The sequence below is a fragment of the Carettochelys insculpta genome, chromosome 19 (genome assembly GCF_033958435.1).
Source record: "Carettochelys insculpta isolate YL-2023 chromosome 19, ASM3395843v1, whole genome shotgun sequence".
NCBI classification, from domain to species: Eukaryota; Metazoa; Chordata; order Testudines; family Carettochelyidae; genus Carettochelys; species Carettochelys insculpta.
In genome coordinates this window covers 1,135,285-1,156,098 of record NC_134155.1, presented here as the reverse complement: position 1 = coordinate 1,156,098, position 20,814 = coordinate 1,135,285, and the positions used below count along the sequence as shown (strand labels likewise).

At 62.6% G+C, this 20,814-nt stretch overlaps 1 protein-coding gene across 4 annotated transcripts in view; it reads right to left on the bottom strand.

Moving 5' to 3' along the window:
- DPH1 (diphthamide biosynthesis 1) overlaps positions 1-18,196 on the bottom strand; it is a 46,360-nt gene extending 28,164 nt beyond the window's left edge. For 2 of the 4 annotated variants that reach the window (XM_075013328.1, XM_075013329.1), the window contains exons 1-4: positions 18,145-18,196; positions 15,263-15,418; positions 12,993-13,056; positions 727-848 (exon numbers count right to left, since the gene is read on the bottom strand). In XM_075013328.1, the coding sequence (XP_074869429.1) occupies positions 727-848; positions 12,993-13,056; positions 15,263-15,418; positions 18,145-18,196 (394 nt within the window). Of the gene's footprint in view, positions 1-726; positions 849-1,538; positions 1,639-12,992; positions 13,057-15,262; positions 15,419-18,144 lie in introns of those variants that run through there. The other 2 variants (XM_075013330.1, XM_075013331.1) reach the window with 2 other exon arrangements.
- Between the last annotated feature and the right edge of the window lie 2,618 nt (positions 18,197-20,814).

Genomic DNA, 20,814 nt, shown 5'->3' with positions numbered 1-20,814 from the left:
CCTGGGTGGACTTCAAAGTTAGCAGCTTCTGGGACGGCAGCGCAGTTTCCATGGTAACTGAATCTGGAGTACCCGTCTGCCTAGGGAGCACAGAGCTGCCTTCTGGCCCGTCCTTGAAACCAGCCCCTGCTGCCACCAGAGCAGAGCTGGCACCAGCCAGACCTGCCATCTGCTCCCCCAGGCCTCGCCCAGCACCGCCCGGGACCAAGGCTGGGGATGCTGGGTGGGGGAGGAGCACGGATCGGTCTGAGGTTGGGGATGCTGGGCGGGGGAGGGGCACGGATCAGCCCAGGGACCAGGGATGGAGATGCTGGGCAAAGGAGGGGCACAGATTGGCCCAGGGATGGAGATGCTGAGCGGGGGAGGGGCACGGATCGGCCCAGGGACCAAGGTTGGGGATGCTGGGCAGGGGAGGGGCTCAGATCAGCCCAGGGATAGAGATGCTGGGTGGGGGAGGGGCACAGATCAGCCCAGGGATGGAGATGCTGGGCGGGGGAGGGGCACAGATCGGCCCAGGGACCAGGGATGGAGCTGCTGGGCAGGGGAGGGCACGGATCGGCCCAGGGACCAGGGTTGGGGATGCTGGGTGGGGTGGCTCAGTCTGGGGTTCAGGACCAGAGAGGATCAGACTGCTCTACACCAGTTTTTCCCTCAGCGCTGATCCTGAGCCACCGCCTTGCAAGGCAGCAGCCGGCAGACGCCTCCAGCGCCCGGCAGGGTACGCACCCAGGCAGCTGTGTCCGTAGTGCACCAGGAAGTCCGCCCCGAGGGCCCTGGCAGTGTAGTCATCCACACAGCAGGCACCATAGGTCACGTCTGCCATTACCACCGCCTCAGCACCCGTGAACCTGGGGGCAGAGGGGAGCATGAGGCCAGTGCTGGCAGCAGGGGGCAAGCCAAGCCACAACACCTGGGGCTGTGCCGCTGCAGGAGACCTCCCAGGGACAAACTGGCTGCTTGGCCAGGACCAAACCTGCCTGCACTGGCCTCGGGGCTGGGCCAAGAGCCGCCTGGCTGGAGCCCAGCCTGACTACAGAGCCAACCCCCGTATGCGGGAACTCCTCACACCCATATGCCACCAGGGCCAGTTAGCTCCCCTGCACCGCCCCAGGCACGGGCAGCCCCTCCCCCAGCCCTGGGCCAGGAAAGGGGCCTCCCCGACCCCAGTGCTGGGCTCCTGGCAGCTGGCTCGGTGCCACGCAGGGGGAGCTGCAGGCTGGGGGAGGAACACCAAGCACTGCCCCACTGCTGAGGCCTGGGCCCACAAGAGGTCCCACCTTGGAGCCCAGCTGAGCGGCGCACAAAGCCTGCCCCAGGCCAGCATGTCCCTGGGGCCCTCCCCTGGGCTGGCCTGCTGCCTCTGACCTCCCTGTGCCAGGCTGTACCGCAGGGCAGGGCAGGGCCAGGCCCACATGTCCTGCCATGGGGTGCGGCCATTGCAATCCCCCTGCGGGAGACTGGGACAAGCTCCTCCCTGAGGGGCACCTGGAGCAGGCAGGAGAGAGGTAATCCACCCCGTTTGCAATTCAGGGGATTACCTGCTCATCAGCCCTTGCGCTGCTGGCCTCAGCATGGAGCAGGAGGGGAGAGGCAGTGCCGTCAGGCTCCCTCCAGGACACCCGGAGCCTCCTGCGGCTGCTGGAACAAGCACAGTGGAGCCGACGGGACGGGGAGGGCACAGAGCCCCACAGAAGTGGCAGAGCCTCTCCCAGCCCCCTTGCTCCCTTTGGGCTGCCCCCCACCAGGCTGCAGCACGGCCCTACAGCCCCTACAGGTCAGATCCAATCCAGGCCACGCTGGCCACATCTCTGCAAGCTCCTGTCAACCCTCGCCTGGCACTGCTGGCAGGGCCTGAACCCAACCCCTGCTCAGCCCAGGCTCCCTGCACCTTGTGCGCCCAGCATGCCAACGGCCCTGGCACCAGGGGGAGCAGGCAGGGCCCCTCTCCAGCCTCACAGGGGTCCTGGGCACTGGCCTCGGGTGAGAACTGTGCCTGGCCTGCCGGCCCCGCAAGCGGAGCAGCTGCTGCCGAGCTGGTGCCCAGAGTGAGTGAGTCACAGCGCTCCATCACGCTCACCTCTGGCACCCAGAGCTGCATGCCTAGTGCCTGGTGGGCACGGCCCGGCACGGCACAGCAGAGCCACAGCTGAACGCCTAGTGCCCGGCCGGCACAGCACGGCAGAGCCAGAGCTGGCAGGGAGCGCAGCGCCTGCTGGCATGCCCCAGGCTGGGGTGGGGCAGCGTCTGACAGCCTGGGAGCAGCGGCAGTCTGCTCTGTGACCCAAGGGCCCTGCCCCAGCCTGGGGGGTGAGCTGGGGAGGCAGTGCAGGAGCAGGCTGTGAGGAGCCAGCCCCCACCTGCCCCAAGGGGCTGCTTACACCACATGCTAGCTCCTCATTCACCCGCGTGTTCCCGAGCCCCATCCGCCCCGGCCCTCAGGGCCCCACAGCGTGGGCGGCACATGCAGCAGGGGGCTAGCGCACCCAGGCACAACCTGCCCTGCCCAGGGAGGGGCCAGCTCAGTCAGAGGCTCTGCTGAGGAGCCCTCCACTCCCGGGGGACCCACTCCCAGCAGCACCAGCCCAGCTGAGTCCAGCAGCGGCTAGGGGCAGAGCCCTACAGCGCAGGCAGCAGTGGCAGCACCCCAAGGCCAGGCCAAGGAGGATACACCGATGGGTCGGCCGGCATCCACCGCAGCAATCAGGTGCCTCCCGCCAGCTCACGCCACCCGTCGGCTTCACAGGGGCTCCCCCAACACTGCCAGGCTGGCTGGCCGGCACAGGCCAGATCAGGGGTCCCAGAGCCTCCCGCTCCCTGGAGTGGAGCGACTCCATCAAACTCCCCCCAGGCCCTGCTCCCAGCTGCTGGGCAGAGCCCCCTGCACGATGCCACACTGCAGCCGCTGCCGAGGGTGGGGCAGCCGCGCGTACCACCTGAGAATAGAAACTGTGGGCAGATCAGGCCAGATGGCAGGGGGAGATTCGCAGCGTGTGCTGAACATGAACAGCTCAATCGCATTCGTCAGTGCCGGGGCGGGGAAGGGAGCCCACCTCCCTCAAGCCTGGCCCTGCACGCAGCAGCCTGGCAGCAAACACCCCCTTGCAGGGAACAGCCCAGCTCCTGGGCCCTGGCTGCTGTACCAATGGACGTGCCGTCCTCACTGGCTGGCACACAGCAGCCCAGCCCCAGACCAGCCGAGGGGCATTAGCTACTCTCAGGCAGCCTGCAGCAGGACAATGGCACACAGCATCACGCCAGGAACGACCGTCATCTGGCTCCCTGCAGCCCGGCAGGCAGGGCGATAACCTCCCCCGCGCACGCACCAGGGAGAGCGGCCGCCCAGGACTCCTGGGGAGCCGCGGAGATTCCAGGAGGCCCCTGGAGCCCCCAGCCCAGCTGGACCCCGGCACTGCCTCTTGGAGGGGATGAAGTTAACGTGCTTAGATGCTGCTTCTCAGGCGAGCGGGAAATTGGTCCTCTCCTTGAGCTTGCTGATGGGGGGGTCTGACTCACCAGCCACAGCCAGCGCCGCTCCATTCTTTATAGATTAAAATGTATGCAAATTGCCCCAAGCCCCAGAGAAAGTCCCTGGGGTGCAGAGTGAGAACAAGAAACAGCAACAGGAGTGGGGGGGGAGGGGGAAGGAGAGTGAATGGGAAAGGTGCTTGTCTGTAAGCGCCAGAGCAGCCCTTTGCCTGGGAGCAGTTTGCTTCAGCTCCTGATGGCCAGGACCTGCCTAAGTGTGAAACCACTGGCTGTGCCCTGGAAGGGTCCAGAGCAGGCAGGGTGAAGGTTTCTCAGGAACTGGAAGTTGGTCCCAGTAAAGTGAAAGCAGCCAAGGAATGTGAGCAGCCCTGTGAGAACCAAGTGAAACAGCTGCACAGTCAGTCAATCTCTAAGGGTGCAGGAGAGCACCAGCAATTCCCCGTCTCCAGAAACACTCATTCTCACACTGGACTCCACTTCTCATTCCAGGGGGAGGCAGAAGCTGGAGGTGGAAGGACAGAGGAGCTGTGGGCCTGGTGGGCCAGTAAGGGATAAACAGGGATTCCTCCACGCGGATACGTCTGGGACTCACAAAGCAACTTGCAGAAAGCAACAGAGCAGCAGTTTGGTTTGCAAATTTCCAGGCTGGCTGGGAGGGGCCATCTCCCGGAGATTGTCAATGGGAGGGCACAGCCAGAGAGATCGGATTTCCACCCCAGGGGGCAAGAGAGGAGATTAGAATTTGATGGTGCAAAGAAGGGCCTCAGCCATTTAGCCCCAAAATGCCAGATTCTCCAGGAGGTTACACAAAGGTTGTGGTCTACCAAAGAGCAACGTAAATGTACAATTGCAATGGGTTTGTTCTGTTACTCACGCTGACTGCTGTAACCAAGGGGTGCTGCTCCCAAACGCTGTAGAATTGTACCATGTACTGAATGTTTGGAAAGAGCCATGTAACATGATGACATTGATGTAGAAGCAGGAATTGTATGTTGAAGGCGTTTGTAATTCTGAAATGTCACCATTGTTCCCTGTAACTAGCCTTGCAACCTCTCACATGAGGAGGAACAGTCCAAACCTATTGTGTGGCATGGAAGGGGAAACTGAGGCACACAACCATTTTGGTGGTCTGGCTAAATGCCAAGGGTGGAAAGCATTTGTACCTTCCCTTACTGGACTGTAAGTGAATTACAAACAGTTGCTGGAGCAGCTGTATGCGCTGTTGATCAGCTGGGGCAGGGCCCAGACCAGAAGAAGAACTGTCTGATCCGCTGGTGCTGAAGCAGCTGTACGGGCTCTGCCTGCTCGACTTGAGAACGTGGCTGATGGACCGGAGGCCAAAGCAGGGAGACCGACCAACCCGAGGGACCCAACGGGACTTGCCCGGCTGCATCACATGAAAGGGGCCACGACCAAGCTCCTGACATGGGGCCTGCCCGGGCCGGATTATGACGTGGAGGTGGTAACATCAAGGGGAACATGGAGGGTACAGCCGATGCCCTGTCATGAGGGGAGGGCCCCGAACTTCCCCAGGTCACTGGCTGAGTGACCCCGCTCAGTTCGGTCTGGAAGGGGGGAGAGATGTGATGGAGTGGGGGATATGGGTGTACGTGAGTGGCTCACAGAGGCTGTGGGGCTCCTGCTGGGGGTACCCTGGCCACCTGGTGACACTTCTGGACTGGAGACAAAGGAGGAGGTGGAGCCTGAGGGGTTTGAATTGGAACTTGGAGTTGGGAAGCAGTGAGTCTGGGCTGGGAGAGAGAAAGACAAAGGAGGGGGCAAGGCCCCGGCTCCAGGGGCTCCCCCCAGCATGGATTGGACTGGCCGTGCGTGATTGCTGTACTGACTCCTCTGTACGATGCTGTGTCCTGTCGGTTAATAGACCTGCTGTTCTCCTGCTGAGTGAGAGTCACTCCTGCTTGCAGACGGGTGCAGAGCTTGGGGACCCCTGAACCCCATCACATCCAGACACACGTGCACCTGAGAAACCCATCACCCGAACCCTGGCTTTGCTGCAGCCCAACGATCCTGCATGGACCAGCCCCTCACTCCAGGACGCAGAGGCTCGGGGGCAAAGCTCCATGGCTGAGGGGTGGCAGGTTAGTGGGCATTTACAAGCTACAGGCCCATCCGCCCAGCCTGACTGGGGGCACCCTGGACCCAAGGAGTGGGAGGGCGGAACACCGGAGCCCAGGCAAACCCAGCACAGGGGCAGGGCCAGGGGGCTCCATCTCCTGAGCCAGGGGCACCCAGCATGAGGTCCAGGGAATGATGCTCCCCACAGAGGGCAGCGGCAAGCCAGCCGGGCATACAGCCGGCAGCTCAGTCCTGGAGGGAGCCAGGGAGCAAACCACACACCCGCTGGAGTCACGGCCCAGCCCCCTCAGCAGAGCCACAGCACGCGCTGGCTGGAGGGCCCTGGGCGAGTCCTTACAGGAGAAGCAAAGAAAAATGCACTTCGTTAGCAGGGCGCTCATCATCAGGCCAACTTCATTAGCACAGGCAGGCTGCACGGAAGTAGTGTAACGAGCTCACAGTTCTAGTGCAAACGGCTTCAGAACAGCCCTGCTGCAGCTTAGCCATTACGCCTGTGCAGAGCCTGGGAGTGAGCCAGCCAGAGCAGCTGCAGGTAGGCTGTGCTGGGGCTCGCTGGCACTGCCCCTCACCCCTCCGCCCAGAGCCCCAGCCATCCTCCCTCACCACTTGCACAAGGCTGCATAGGGGCCTCTGGGGGGCCTGCACTGGGCATAGCTGGGCCAGAGATGCCTTAGGCATTTCCGCTGCATGCAGGAGCTGCCAGCCAGGGCTTAGGGGTGTCCCCAGCCCAGGACCAAGCCTCAGCTGCACCACAAACCAAACCACAGCAGCTCCTGGCCATTCCTTGGGGGGCACCGCCCCCATGGGCTGTTCCCACCCAGCTGGCCCCAGCCAGCGGAAGGTGAGTCCTGAGAAGGGGACATAGGAAAGCAGCAGGAGGGCGAGTGGAGGGGATGCAGGCGGTTGCTGCCAGCCAGAGGGTGAGAGGATCCAGGAGACTGGCAGGCATTATAGCTAGTCTGCCATGGCTGGGAGTGAGTGTTGGGGCCTGCTGGGTCCAGGGCCCCTGGCACAGGCTGGGCTGGGCTGGCTCCCCCCCAGCGGCCCTGTCAATGCCCCCGTGACTGGATTTTTATATTAGGTCTGGAAGCCACGTTATGCGCCCAGCGTATCTACTGGCCCCACTATCGTGCTGGGGGGCAGGGAGGGTGAGGCATCTCGTGAAAGCTGCGGGTGCCTTGAACCTGCGTGTGCTACTTACACGTGTCTCCTGTGTGGGTGCAGCTCGCGTGTGGCTCACAGCTGCGTTAGCAAACACTTCGGGCTGAGCTTCCAAGGGGAGGTGAGAACTCCACCCCCGCGGGGCGCTGGGCTGAACAGCAGGGCGGAACCAGAGGCTCGAGCATTCGAAAGGTGGGACTTGCCCATGGAATGCAGCCCACTGGTCAGGGACCTGGGCTGAGCAAAGGGCCTGAAATCAGATCTCCCCCCGCCTGCCATGTCAACGACTGGGGCGTGTGGCATTTGGCCACAGCGGCTCACCTGGGTCAGACGACATTGAGCCTCAAGGGCCAGATGGAAGGGGGAAGGGCTTTGCCCCTGACCTGGGAGAACCATGAGGTGGGCCTAAGAGTGTCCATCTTGGACCTGTGTCTTTTGTTGCTGTGCCTGTTTCAAAGGATCCACGTTCCAGCCTGCTGGCTCCAGCTCACCACTTCTCCAGTAGCTAAAGATACAGGACCCAAAATTATATCCCCTCTGGGATGGGCTGTCAGAGACGCTGGAGAATCAGCAGAGAACATCGCTGGCTGCGTCGATAGCTGTAACTGATGTGCGTAAAGTATCACTTCAACAGCTTCTCTCTCGCTCTGTTCTTCCGTTTGCGTTAATAAACCTTTAGATGTTTAGCTCTGAACGACGGGTGAGCCTGCTGCTTTGGGTAAGATCCAAATATGTATTGACCTGGGTGGTGGCTGGACCCTTTGGGGCCCAGAAGCATCTGCGTGGAGTTGGTGAAATAGGTTTTCAGAACTGCCTCCCTTTGTGAGGGTTGCTGCTCTGGGCTGGTGCAGCAACTGGGAAGTCTGTAGGTTTGCGTGGGCGGCTTCTGGCTGGCCTATGGGGCTAGCAGAGGTGCTGTGGTGGCTGGTTGGATGTGCCTTAGTGAGAAGGAAATCCCAGCCTGGGGCCGTCAGTGGCCCGGATTTTAAGAAGAGATACTCTAGATTGATTTCTCTCACCGTGCCCAGAAACCCCGTCCTATATCACAGGGGTTGCAGTATCTCCAGCGATGTGACAACTTCACTGGCTCTTAATGATGCTGCTATGCCGTTAATGACAGTCATTAAAGTCCCCTGCACAGCAGGTCGTGCTGGGAACAGTTCCATGCCAGCAGCCGGCTCCGCCTGGGGCACAGGACAGCATTGGGGTCCTAGGCTGAGCCCCGGGTGCTTGCAGGGGTGGGAGCTGCTGCCAGCAACAGGGCCAAGAACTGGGGCTGCCCCAGAAAACCCCTCCAGGCTGCCAGGGGGCCCATAAGCCCAGCCAGCCTGAGGGGGAGGCCAGGGTGCTCGCTCAGCTCCAGCTCTGCCTGGGGAGGCACTTCTGCCCCACACACCCGCCCTGGCCTCTGACGCAGAGCCCCATGCTGACTGGCAGAGACAGCTCAGAGCGTCTCAGACCCCAGCTGCCTGCCACAAGCTTCCTTGCTCCTCTCTCTCCCCCCTCCCTGGTTTAGGGGCCTTGCTGCCCCCCCGCCAGCCAGGCCATGCTCCCAGCTAGCCCAGACCCTGCAGCAGCCACTAAAGCCTCGCGACCCACGCAGGACGACGCGCCTTCGGCCAGACCTGTCTCCAGCCGTGCATGGGGGATGGATTTCCAGAGGTGGCCCATGGCCAACAAGCTGCCTGCCCTGCTGCCCAACTGCGGCACGTGGGACGCGATGGGCACAGTCCTTTACAATTCCCAGCCCTGTCCCAATTCCCAGCCAGTCTGCCCAGCCCCTGCTCCCTTACAGAAGGGAGCACAGCCAGCTTGCGCCAGGCCCCCCTTGCCAATAGCACCCAGTGCTGCCAGGGGCCACCGGCGAGCAGCTGGACTACCCCCCAGACTGTGCTGCACGGCTGGTCCAGCCTCGGGACAAAGGGCTTCTGCTGCCCCTGCAGAGTCAATGGGCCTGGCCCAGTGGAAGCACCAGCTGGCAGCCCAGCTACGTAGGTGCAGCGGGGCCAGGCCAGGCTGAACCAGCCTTCCCAGGACAGGGACAGGAACTCCCCAGGCACACAGCGGAACGTGCAGGGAGGCTGCTGAGAGCCGGCACATTCCAAGGGGAGATGGCCTGGAGGGCAGAGAAGCCCTGTCAGGCTGCAGGGCCCTGTGCAATTACTGGGGGCTGGTCACAGAGGGGGATTAGCAGCCCCACTTGGAGCCTGTTAGCTGAGAGCGGAGCCCAGCCCTGCCCAGAACACATGCTGCCCCCACGCCACTGGGCACACCACTGCCCATGGCCCTGCAGACCTGCTCCAGGGGGGCTGGACGGGTACAGCCGTGCCCAGCCGAAGGGGCTCTTGTGAACAAGCCTGGCTAGTGCCTGCACCCCCAGCCGGAGCTCTTAGCGCCTGCCTGGCAAGGCTCCCCCAGCTCCTCTGCAGGGACAGCTCCCACCAGCCCTGACGGACAGAGCCAATCTGCAGCGTTCCAAGCTAATCCCAGGCTGCGGTTTCCAGCTGGCGGCAGCCCCGCAGCAAGCAGACACAGCAGCATCGGAGCACAGCCCAGCTGCCACAGAGCTCAGCCCCAGCCCCAGCCCAGAGGCTTGCCAACGCCCCAGGAATTAAGATCGTGTCAAGTGACGAAATCCCCTGGAATTCACCCGCCCAGCCCGGCTCAGCGGTCCGCAGTCCAGCCCCATGGAAGTCGGTCCCCAGGGCTCAGCCCTGCAGGCTGCGCTCTTGGCTCTGCTCTTTGGGGGAGCTCGGCCTCAGGGGGAGCTGCGCAGCTTGTCAGGAAGTAGATAAAGAAAAACCTATTAGCACTTATTAACGAGGCCTCAAACCAATCCATTGTGCAAGTGCTCGTCACTACTGTGCTGGACAGACTCCACCAGCATTTAGCTGGGCGCCCGGGGCCACGCAAGGGACAGCTCCAATCGGGTCTGTGCCTGGGAGCACAGGAAGACGCCAGCCCCCTGCCCTTCCTGCTGTAGGGAGGGAGCCCCTGGGTGGGCTGCCCCCTCTGAGCACTGCCCCTCACAGGTGGGCCCCCTCTCACAGCTGGCCGGGGGGAGCAGGGCAGGCTGGTGCCACCCAAGTGTCCCACACCCCCCCGCCCCATGTCAGCGCAGACCCCTTCAGACAGCCGCCAGCAGAGCCAAGGTAAGGGGGTCTCCGTCCTAGCCCAGAGCTCGGGGCTGCTGCAGGGCAGTGGTGACAGAGCAGGGGCCTCTGGCAGTGGGTCCCTGGCACCCCCCTTCCCATGCTGGGCGTTGCTGCAGGGCTCAGAGACAGGGACCTCCCCCCACTCACCTCCTGTGGGAGGGACTAAGGGGCTCCGAGCCCCCCCAAAGCAAAGGAGACAGGCAACAAGTGTCTGGGAACCACCCCCCCAGTGGCATAGCTGCCACGCAGAGACGGGGCACTGGCTCCTCCTGCACCCAGGCAGTGTGAGCAGACAGCAGCATCGTAGCAGGGCCAGTCCGGGCGGAAGGCCCCATCCCCCAGGTGCGGCGCGAGCCCACCACGGGTGCCCGCCATGCCAGCCCTGGGCACGCTCCTGCCTAGCAACTGGCTGGGTGGCTACAGCTGCCCACAGCAGCGTGCAGCTCCCACGCAGGCCCCCAAAGGCAGCGCCAAGGGCTCCCTGGGGGGCAGAAAGCAGAGCACCCCTGGGGCCGCAGCCAGTTGGTTGTCGCCCTCCCTCCCCCCGCGTTTCTCGCACAAGACCCCACCCAGGCCCACCAGCAAGCGCGGGGGCAGGGAAGAACCAGGCCCAACCACCCTGGGCTGCTGCTGCTCTTGGTGCTGGTCCCTGCCCCACTGGCCAGCCCCAGGCCCCCACCTCGTACGCCCCACACGAGGGCCTCCCCAGGCAAGCGGACCCCAGCTGGCAGGCAGAGAAGGGGCTGCAGACTCCCTGGCGCAGGCTACACCTGCCCAGCTGCCTCCATCTGCAAAGCCAGCTCCCCGCGGGCTGCGACTCTGCCACTCCCTCAAGCGACAGCAACTCCCGACTGGCCGAACACTGGCTGGACAAAGCCCCTGTGACAATCGCTCCTGAGCCTCAAGGGGTCTCTGCAAGGAGCAGCCCCTTCCCTTCTCCCACCCACGGAGGCAGGCAGCTCACAGGGAAACTGAGGCGCACCCAGTCCTCAGACAAAGCATTATGAAAAGGCCCCATTTCATCACATCCTGCCCTGCCACTAGCGGCAACCGAGTGGGGCCCCTCTGGCTGGCCGGGCATGTGCACACCCCCTTGCCAGGGCCAGGGATCAGCTCCCACTGACCACCTCCCTCTCCACCAGAGGGTGGACTGCACAGTAGGAGCCAGAATCAGCCCCTCTGCCCGGGGCAGCCCCGCACACAGGGAAGTGCTGCCCGAACAGCCCACGGCAGCTTTTCAAGGGCCAGGCACTCCCTCTCTACTGCCGTCCAGTCCTGACCTCGGGGCAGCAGCTTCCGGCTTGGGTCTCTCCCCTAGGCGCCTCCGACCACTGGGAAGGCTTCTCCAAGTCTGGGTTTACTGGCACCGGGCCCCGGCACTCCTCTGGCCAGACCACCTTGGCTTGCCCATCTCACATGGCTCAGCGATGGCACTGCCCCGCTCCCGCCCCCTGGCCCTACAATGGCCCATTTCCCACTCCCCCATCGCTGGCCCTTGGCCAGCTCCAGTGTCAGAGACCCACCCCCCACCTGGCACTTCCCAGCCTTTCCAATCAGCCCTGCTCCAGCCCCCTCGCTGCCTGGGACCGCCCCAGTCTGGCTCATCAGTGCACAGCAAGGCAGAGTCCTCCCGTCCACCTGCCCAGCGCTGGACTGCAGCGGGCACCCCTCAGGGTACCAGCCCCCTGACTTGTCTGACCTTGTCCATCCACAGTGCAGGCCAGGCTCTGAACAGGCTCCCCCTGCCCCTGGGCCTTGCAGTCCTGCAGGGCTACTCCCGCCCACCCGGGCACCTCGCCGCACTGCGGCAGACAGGAGCAGCACTGTGTCATGGCGGAGCCCAGGCTGCTGGGGGAAAAGGCCACGCTGAGCTTGCACGTCAGTGCCGGCTGCAATGGGACTAGGAGCTGGGGACTAACCAGGCCAGGAACAGCCCTTGCCCACGGCAGCTCTCCCCTGCCCTGCATGGGCTCCAGGGCGTCACGCTCTCACATTGCGCAGCCCTGGCTCCCCACGGCCTCCGCTGCCAGGGCTCCAGGGGAGGGTCCCCTCAGGCTGGCACCATGCCCAGGAGAGAGGCTGCCGCCAAGCACTCAGATGTGCTGCAGCACTGGAGCCTGGCGTGCCACTGGGGAAGGGGGCAGCACCCAGGGTCTGTGCTCTTAGGGGGAACCGGGGCAGGGGAGGAGGTACTGGAGTCACACCTAGAGCCCCTGGCCAGTGGCTTGGGAAGTGCCGGTCCTGGCCGTGGTGGGGGCTTCTTGGTGCCCCTCCTGACACTGGGCACTGCCCCTAGCCAGTGCCACACCCTACTCACAGCCCAGGGATGCCTGTCACTCGCCGCTCCCTGCTGCAAACCCAGCAGCGCTGCCTGCCGGCTCCCTCCCAAATCCGCATGCCAGCCAGAGCATCGCCCAGGTGCTGACCAGAATGAGGCATGGGTGTGCCCCACACACAGCCTCCCCCTGGGTGTGCCCCACCCCCACAGCACACAGTCTCCCCCTGGGTGTGCCCCACTCCCACGGTGCACAGCCTCCCCACGGGTGTGCCCCACACAAAGCCACCCCCTGCACCCACCCCCACAGCGCACAGCTTCCCCCTGGGTGTGCCCCACCCCCACGGCGCACAGCCTCCCCACCGGTGTGCCCCACACAGAGCCACCCCCGGCACCCACCCCCACGGCACACAGCCTCCCCACGGGTGTGCCCCACACAGAGCTACCCCCGGCACACACCCCCACAGCTGCCCCCCACACAGAGCCGCCCCCTGGCACCCACCCCCACGGCACACAGCCTCCCCATGGGTGTGCCCCACCCCCACAGCACACAGCCTCCCCATGGGTGTCCCCATTGAGCCCCCATCACCACACTTCCCCCACCCATGGGTACCCTCCATCAAGCCCCAAGGCACAACCTCCCTCCCATGGAAAGTCTCCCACAAAGCCCCCATGGGCACAGCCACACATGGTCCCCCTGCACAGTCCCTCTCTACCCACGGGCTCCCCCACAGGCACCTGGCTGCCAGCTGCCTGCCAGGCCCCTCTGGGGGATGCCAGGCACATGGCAGGGCAGCCACCGCATGGCCGTCACTCACCTTTCGATGATGTCAGCGATGGTGCAGGCGAACATGAGGAGGCCTTCAGGCATCTGCAGAGCCACTAGCAGAGAGATGGAGCCCCAGGTTAGGGTGCACCCGGCAGGTCATTTCCCCAGCAAAGCCACCACGTCAGTGCCAGCTGGATGGCCCCCAGGGCACGCTGAGCCAGACAAGCCTGCGCGGCTCAGCCCTTCCTCTGCTTGCCTTCTCCCCAGAGCTCCTCCAAGGGGGGACGGCACAGCAGAGCACTGTGCCCAGCCGTACCACTGCTGCCGGCACCACCCATCAGCCAGGAGCTCGACGTCAGCTGCTGCCCCACTCTGCACCCCGGCACTCTGGCAGGGAGTCTCCCCCCAGCAGCGATGCAGGAAGGTGACGCTGGGGAACTCCCTGCCAGCGGGGGGCAGGAACTGGAGTCTGGGCCCAGGGCCACAGGCTGCAGCCCAGCCACGAGTCTCCGCCCCCCCGGGCGCTGGCCCAGGTGACGGGCAGCAGGGTGGAAGCCGAGAGCAGGAAGTGCTGTTCCCCACACGCGCCCGCCCATGGAGCTGGCTGCCGGGATGCCACGAGGGCCAGAAGTAACGTGGGCTCTGAACAACGTGCTGAGCTCACAGGGCCAGGCCCCTGCACAGCCACTGGCTGCGCAGCGACAATCCCGGCTCCGGCAGCTGGGAGCTGGACCACTCCATCACTGCTGTGCTCTGGAGACTCCTCTAAAGCCCCAGCACAGGCACTGCCGGCAGCTGGATGCCAATCAGGTGGGCCTCTGCTCGGACCCAGTGTGGCCGCTCTTACACCAGCCGACTCGGGCTCAGTCCATGCTGCCCTGGCCCCCCAGGGGTGAGCAGGTTGCCTGTGCTGGGCTGCTCTGTGCCAGGGGTGGGGGGCTGAGCACTCTCAGGCAATGCAAGGCCAGCTGCAGGTCTCGCTAATCCCCGTGTTATCTCAGCTAGATCCCACTAGCACAGCCTGGCCTCGCCGCCTGTCCCCCACAGCCCTCCCCAGGTCCTTGGCAGCTGAACCCAGCCTGGGCAAACACCAGACCTATTTAGAGGCTTTGTCTCAGGCCAATTGGTGGGAATCACACTAATCTCGAGCTGCCTGACTCCCAAAGCTCTTCTGAGGCTAAGCACTCGGCTAAGCACTTTGGAGGCCGGAGTGATGCTCCCTCCCCAGCCGGCCTCCGTGGCCCTGCAACGCCAGCCCCATCTGCCAGCCCTTCCCAGGGCTCCGAGCAGGTGGCAGCACTCCAGGGAGTCCCACTGGCAGCCCCCAGCGCCAAGCAATAGCATGCTGGTTGCTGAACGCACACAGCTGGGCTCAGCACGTTCACAGGGCTCGGCACCCTTCCTCCCTTGGGGTGGAATCTGACTCTGCCCTGGCCCCGGGGGCGGCTGGCCAGAAAACAGACTCACCTTCCCCGTGAGGGGCTGGGGGAAGCACACATCAGCTGACTTTGTAGCACAGCACCTGCCCTCTGCCTCCCACTGGCCTCTCTGCCCCCACCCAGGTACGCACTCCTCCCATGAGGGCCCGGCAGGGGTTCTTTGCCGCAAACTCCAGCCCTCTCGCCCCGCAGCAGCCCCTTACCTGCAGGCCATGCACTGGCCTCTACACACACAAATCAAAATCCCAGCACAGCTAATGGGCTCAGCTTCCAACAGTCCCAAGCCCAGCTGAAACACACCAGATCCCAGCAGCCCTCCATCCCCAGCACCCTTTGTGCCAGGCACCTGTGCCCAGTGAGGTCCAGGGGCTGATGCCCTTCATCTGTGTGCACCTCCCAAGCCCCAAAGGCTCAGCCAGGAAAAGAGGGTCAGATCTAGAGGACAGTCTAGAGAGCTGGGAGGAGAGGAACAGAGAGCAGCGCTGTAACTGGGGCCCTCGCCAACCTCCCAGCCCAACAGCCATGTGGCACCACCCAGCCTGTCTACTGTCATGGTAACTCTGAGATACAGAGACACCAAAGCGTGGGGAGTCAGGGCCAGCTCCCTGGGACATTCAATGCAGGGAGCTGCTCCCTAGCTGGGCTGACAGCTTGGCCCAGCTCCCAGCCCGGCCACCAGCACCCCCGGCTTACAGGAGGCCCTCTTCAGGGCAAGTGGGACCCAGATGCGGGCTAGGAGCGTGCACGTTCCCATGCACTGGCATGGCTCGGGGACATGAGCCCGCTCTGTGGCCCAGAAGGTGAGCTAGTGCACACAGGCCCCAAGTCCAACAGCTCCATTCCCGGGGAACAGCAAGGCCCAGGCCACAGCTCTACTCACCTTTCTTGGCCTCGGCCTGCTGAACGCGCCAGACGGTCTTGTAAATTTCAAAGTTGTAGTTGCTGGGGAGGGCTCCCACCGCCTCCTGAAGCTCCTTATTGGTGAGAATTGCCTCAGGGATCTGCACAGCCACCCGGCGGCGCTGGGCTCCACGGCCTGCAAGGAGAGCCACCGAGCACTTCACACACGCGTGCAAGGAGCCAATGGAGCTGGCAAGAGCTGGAGGGCCCTGAGCCGCTAGCCACCCACCAGATGTCTGCGCCACACTGGCCATTAGCGGCCACCATCCAGCTGAGCTGGGGAGAGCCCAGCTCTATCCTGCCAGCAGCGAGGACTGGCTGGGGGGATGGGGAGACATTCTGGACATGTCACAAAGAGGGAAACCCCCATTGCCTCCAGCAGCCAGTTAATGCAGCACCCATCACTCAAAGGAACCTGGAGCCAGAGCACAGACCCTTCTGCAAGCCCAAGAGCACCCCAGGAGACAGCGACCCCCAGCAGCCCAGAAAGACTGACTGGGTGCTGGCCAAGAGGAGGGCAAGTCTCCACCCCCCAGCAGCCAGGCTCTGTAACGAGGGGAGTCTCCAGGCCTGTTAATCTAGCACAGCCGTGGGGGGCAGGGGGGAAGCGTCATGTTCCAACCCATCAGTAAACTAACATTAAAGGTAAGAAAAGCAAAGCATGAACAAACTGCCGACGTGTAACTGCCTTCTATCTCACCGCTTGGCCTGGCGGCAATGCCACCACTGGAGGGGGCCAGGGCAGCTGGCAGGGCCTGCCTCGAGCCCAGGTCCGAAACTCCAAACAATTAACCGAGCACCTTGGCCGCAGCCTCCCGCCACTGACCCATGCAGATGGGGAGCCCTGACCAGAGCCAGGAACGCTCTCCCGGGGAGCTGGTGTGGAACGTTCTGCTGAGCTGTGGAGGCAGGACCCTTCCAGGACAGGCAATGGCCAGCCCCTAGAAGCCGCAGCTCCACAGAGAGGAGGAGCCCGGAAAGCCCAGCTAAGGTGCCAAGGCCTGCTCCAGCACAGCCCTATCCCCCCAGCTGCAGCCGAAAGGCTCTTGTCCACAGCCAGCTCCCAGCTACCCTGAGGCCCCAGTCACTGCCCAGGGAATGTACAACCTTGTGTTCTCTCAGGCAGCTGGTAAGCTGACATGCAAGGACCACATGGGGCCCCATGCAGCAGGCTGGCCCCCCGCACTGGGCCACCTTGCACAAGCTCTGGCCAGTGCACCCCTCAGCACATTGGAGTCCCCTGAAATCCTGCTCTCCAGAGCCCTGGAAGCCCCCCAGGACCAGCTTTAGCTGCAGCCCCTCCCAGGGCCAACCCAGGGGAAGGCCAGGGGGCTGCCCTGAGCCAGGTCTTGGCCCAAGGGAAGCCGGAAGTTAAGGCTGCACAGCCCTAGCACACAGTGCCTGCCAAAAGCCTCACAGGGAGCTCTCCTGCTCCTATACCCAGGCCCTGAGACAGACCCTGCCTCCACTGGAGCCCCCAGGCCACTTCCCTCAGAGATCCCTTTCTCCAAGTCAGGCATCTGCTACCAGAAGACTATCCCCCCTCCCCACCATCCAACCAGGACCCCACAGGTGCTCCCTCACTCTCCCCACTACCAGAGTGCCACCAGCTGGCACAGCACCAGCACAAATGTGCCCACAATACCGCTAGCAAAGGCCTGGCGGGGGCCGTCACTCAGCAGGGCCGTGTGTGGAGGGGGAGGTGGCAGCTGGCTGGCACTGCTGTAGGGGCGGTGCTCGGGCAATGGAAGGGCAGGTGTTGACTCTGTCACATCTCACTCGACGAAGTGACGGGAGCGGTAAAGAGCAGCTTTCTATTCCTGGTTCACCATGAGCGCTTGAGACCCTTTTGTGGGAGACTCTGAATCAGAAAGGCTGTCAGCCGCTCCAACGCTGCCAGACGAGCCCATGCAGTGGAAGGGCTGCTCTATTTATGCCTGCAAAGGGCCTTTCGTGACAGAGCCTCCCAGCAAACAGGTGTTCAGTGCTGTCTAAAGGCCTGACTCACGAGCTGCTTTGCCCACTCACTGTGTGAGTTATCCAGGCTCCTGCCAAGCAAACTGCCCCCTAAGTTAAATGCTACAAAGTAACTCGGGCAATTGGGACACTGACATCTCTGTGGGTGTCTGATCTCTTCTCAGCTGCCGCAAGAAGGAAAAGCCGGGCTGACCCAGAAGCCAGTACTGGCGGGTTACTAGGGTGCAGGGCACACTTGAGACCACCCAGATGCTGGAGTCAGCACACCGCTGGGGGCTGATGAACACACCCTTCTCGCTCCAGGGAGAAGGAATGGGGTCCCACGGCAGCCACTCCTAGCAGAGCCTTCTTTCTGACAGCCACATGCCTGCGCCACACAGCCTGGCTATGTCACTGCCCGCGGCTAAAGCCCAAAGCTAGAGCTCCGTGGGGCGGGCGGAAAGCACCTGTCGGCCCTGACTGGCACGTCAGGCAGCAGGGCCGCTGCACAGCACGGCCAGGAGAAAGAGGCCCGGGCAGGCCGAAGCAGGGAACCTCTGAGGACGCGGGCGGGGGGGGGGGGGTGTCTCACGTGCCCCACGACGGCAACTCCAGCCCCCGGGAACCACGCCGCGCCCGAGCAGACGTGGCCCGCCCGACAGTTGGGCCGCGCTGGTCACCCCGGCCAATGAGGGCTGCGGAGTCAGCGCTCGGGGCGGGGGCAGAGGGCCGGGGGGACCGAGCCCTGGCAAGTGCCCCTCCCGGCGGGCTGGGGCTGGGGCTGGGGCTCGGGCTCGGGCTCGGGCTCGGGCTCGGGCTCGGGCTGGCCGCCCGCGCCCGTCCCTCCCGGCGAGCCCTCGGGGCGGGAACGGAGCCGGGCCGCGCGCCGCACACAGCGGCCCCCACCTGCCGCCGAGGCCCGGGGCTCGCTCCGCACCAGCTGCTCCGGGGCCGCCATCTCAAGCACACCCACGTGGAGGGCGGAAAGGCAGCGCCAATGGAGCCCCGAGCGAGCCGCCACAGGCTAGGCAGGAGCAGGCGCCGACCGAGCAATCGAGCCCAGGCGCCAGCCCGACTGGCGCGGGACCTCTGGCACGGCCAGCGCCGGCTTTGCCCGCTCCAAGTCCGGGCAGCGAGTTCCGCAGGGGCGTAGCGATGGCCCCCGGACTCAGCCTACGGGAGCCGCATTACCAAGCGCCCAGCAGCGTGAGCACTGGGCAGAGCCTCCCCAGCTGGCTGTGACCCAAGGCCAGACGTACCGACATAAACCGGAGCAGGGTGCAGGTGTCTCTGCTTGGGTGGGCAGACCAGCCCAGTCAGCCCTTGCTCGAGTGCCGGGGCCCTCACCAGCCGGAGCACCGCAGTCTGCACCCAAGGCTCTGTGTAGTGATCCCTCATGTTACAGAGGGGAGCCGCCCCCTTAAAGAGCTCAGTTTGGCCCACAGGGCACCCCCCGCATAAGAGCAGCTCACACCCTGCCTCCCTTCTGCACGGCCAGCCACCCTCGTGAGGCTGCAAAAAGGGACCGTTCCCTCGCCAAGGGAGGGGGTGCACCCTCCCACCTGCAAGCCTTTTGTGTGCGTCGCCATGTGGTACGCCCCTGCACTCCCCTCCAGTGCAGCTGAACAGGTCCCAGTGGTGCTCAGGGCTACACACTCACCTCAGCCCAAATGCAAAGTGCAGGACGCTGCAGCGGGGGTCAGTGTAACAGAGCCGTGTCTGAAAGCTGAGAGGACACCCTGTGTAGGATTCTCCCAGCTTGGTCCTCATTCAGGATGCATGCCTGGGATTGGGTCCCTGCTCTGTCCCCCATCAGGGGAGTAAGAAAGAGCCTCCCAGCACCTGCTGCCAGATCTCACTAGGCAGGTCACAGGCCCTGGCCATGTATAAATGGTGCCAGCCCTGCCCCAGCTCAGCCACTGGCCAGTCAGGGTGCCCACAACAGCTGGGCTGCAAACAAGATTTATTTTACTATCTCAGTAGTTAACACACAGCGGCATAAAGCCAAGACTCCAAACAGACAAGTAGGTTAAGAAACTGTTCCTCCCCCTGGCAGGGATACCAGGAGGGCAGGGGGATACCACAACAGCATTGGGCCCACACTGGGAACCGGAATGGAAGGGGACGACCTCACAACACCATGACAAGGATCAGGGCCACCTTTGGAACAGGTGAGTTGGTCTTTCTTGATGCTGTTCTGCAGACAGGGGGCTGCCTCAGGGCTGGCCAGCAGGCATCAGAGCATGCCAGGATTTTCTGCTCTCCTAGTAGTAGGCAGGTTAATCACAAGTCAAATTTTCCCACTCAAGCGGTCAAACCACCCCTTGTATAAGACAGCGAGAGCCAAAACCAAGCCTTGCCTTTCTCTGCTGGTCAGCTTGCTAACCCAGCTAGCTCAGTTGACACTACGCCATCATTGTTAGACCCTTGGCATGACAGTCAATACCTTGGGCTTCTGCACAGGATGCATCATCATCTCTTATCCAACAGATAACCCCAACAATCAAACCACTGTGTGGCATAGACAACCACATGGGTCACAGTCCTTGCTCCAGTGAGGCTGGTGAGACCAATAAACCAGCTTTCCCCACCCTGTGAGAAACCAGTCCTGCTTTGAACCCTTAAGAGAACCCTTTCTGTGTATGGGACTGTGTATGGTGAGGCGCTTTTCCCTCCCCCTCATTAAGGTGCTGCCAGACCAGGGAGTGCTAGTCAGTGGTGGGGCACATATAGACTTACCCCAAAATCACCTGGATTCACATGTGAGCGACATGAACATCTTTCACAGAAAGATTTTAAACTAGGGCTGTTGAGCAATTCAAAAAATAATCACACTATTAATCATGCTATTAAATAGAATACCATTTCATTCAGGTTGGGGATGTTTTCTATAATTTTCAAATATTGATTTAAATTATAACAAAGTGCAGAGTGCTCACCATTTGTATTAAATATTTGCACTGTAAAAATAGTCTTTTTCGATTCCTCCATTGCAAGTGCTGGAATGCAATCTCTTCATCGTGGAATTTGAACTTACAAATCGAACAAAAAGTAAACGCACTTGAAAAAAACCTGTGTAAGTTTAGAGCCTACGCATACACTCAATCATACTTCTTGGCCGGGCAATTGGTTAGGCTGTGTCTGCACGCAAAGATTTTTCGAAAGAAGGAGCCTCTTTCGAAAGATCCGGCGGCGCATCCACACACAAGAGGCGTTCTTTTGAAAGTAAATCAAAAGAACCCGGATCTCCTTTGGAAAGCACTCTGCTGCTCCCATTTCAGGAAGAGCACCCCTTGTGAAACAAATCATGTGTAGACTCTCCATGGGCTTTTTTTTTTTTTTTTTCCAAAAGAGCAGTCCCCTTGGGGCCTGATTTTTCCATGCCTGGCCTGTTCTTTCAAAAGCCCAGGGGCTGTGTGGAGGCTCTTTTTCAAAGGAGCACATTGCCCTTTTGATCCACTTTTTTGTGTGTGGATGATGCTTTCCAACAAAGTTCTTTTGGAGGAGACCTTCCAGAAGGGCTTCTTGTGATGTAGTGTCTGTGTGTGAGAGAGACACAGACAGACAGGCAGGCAG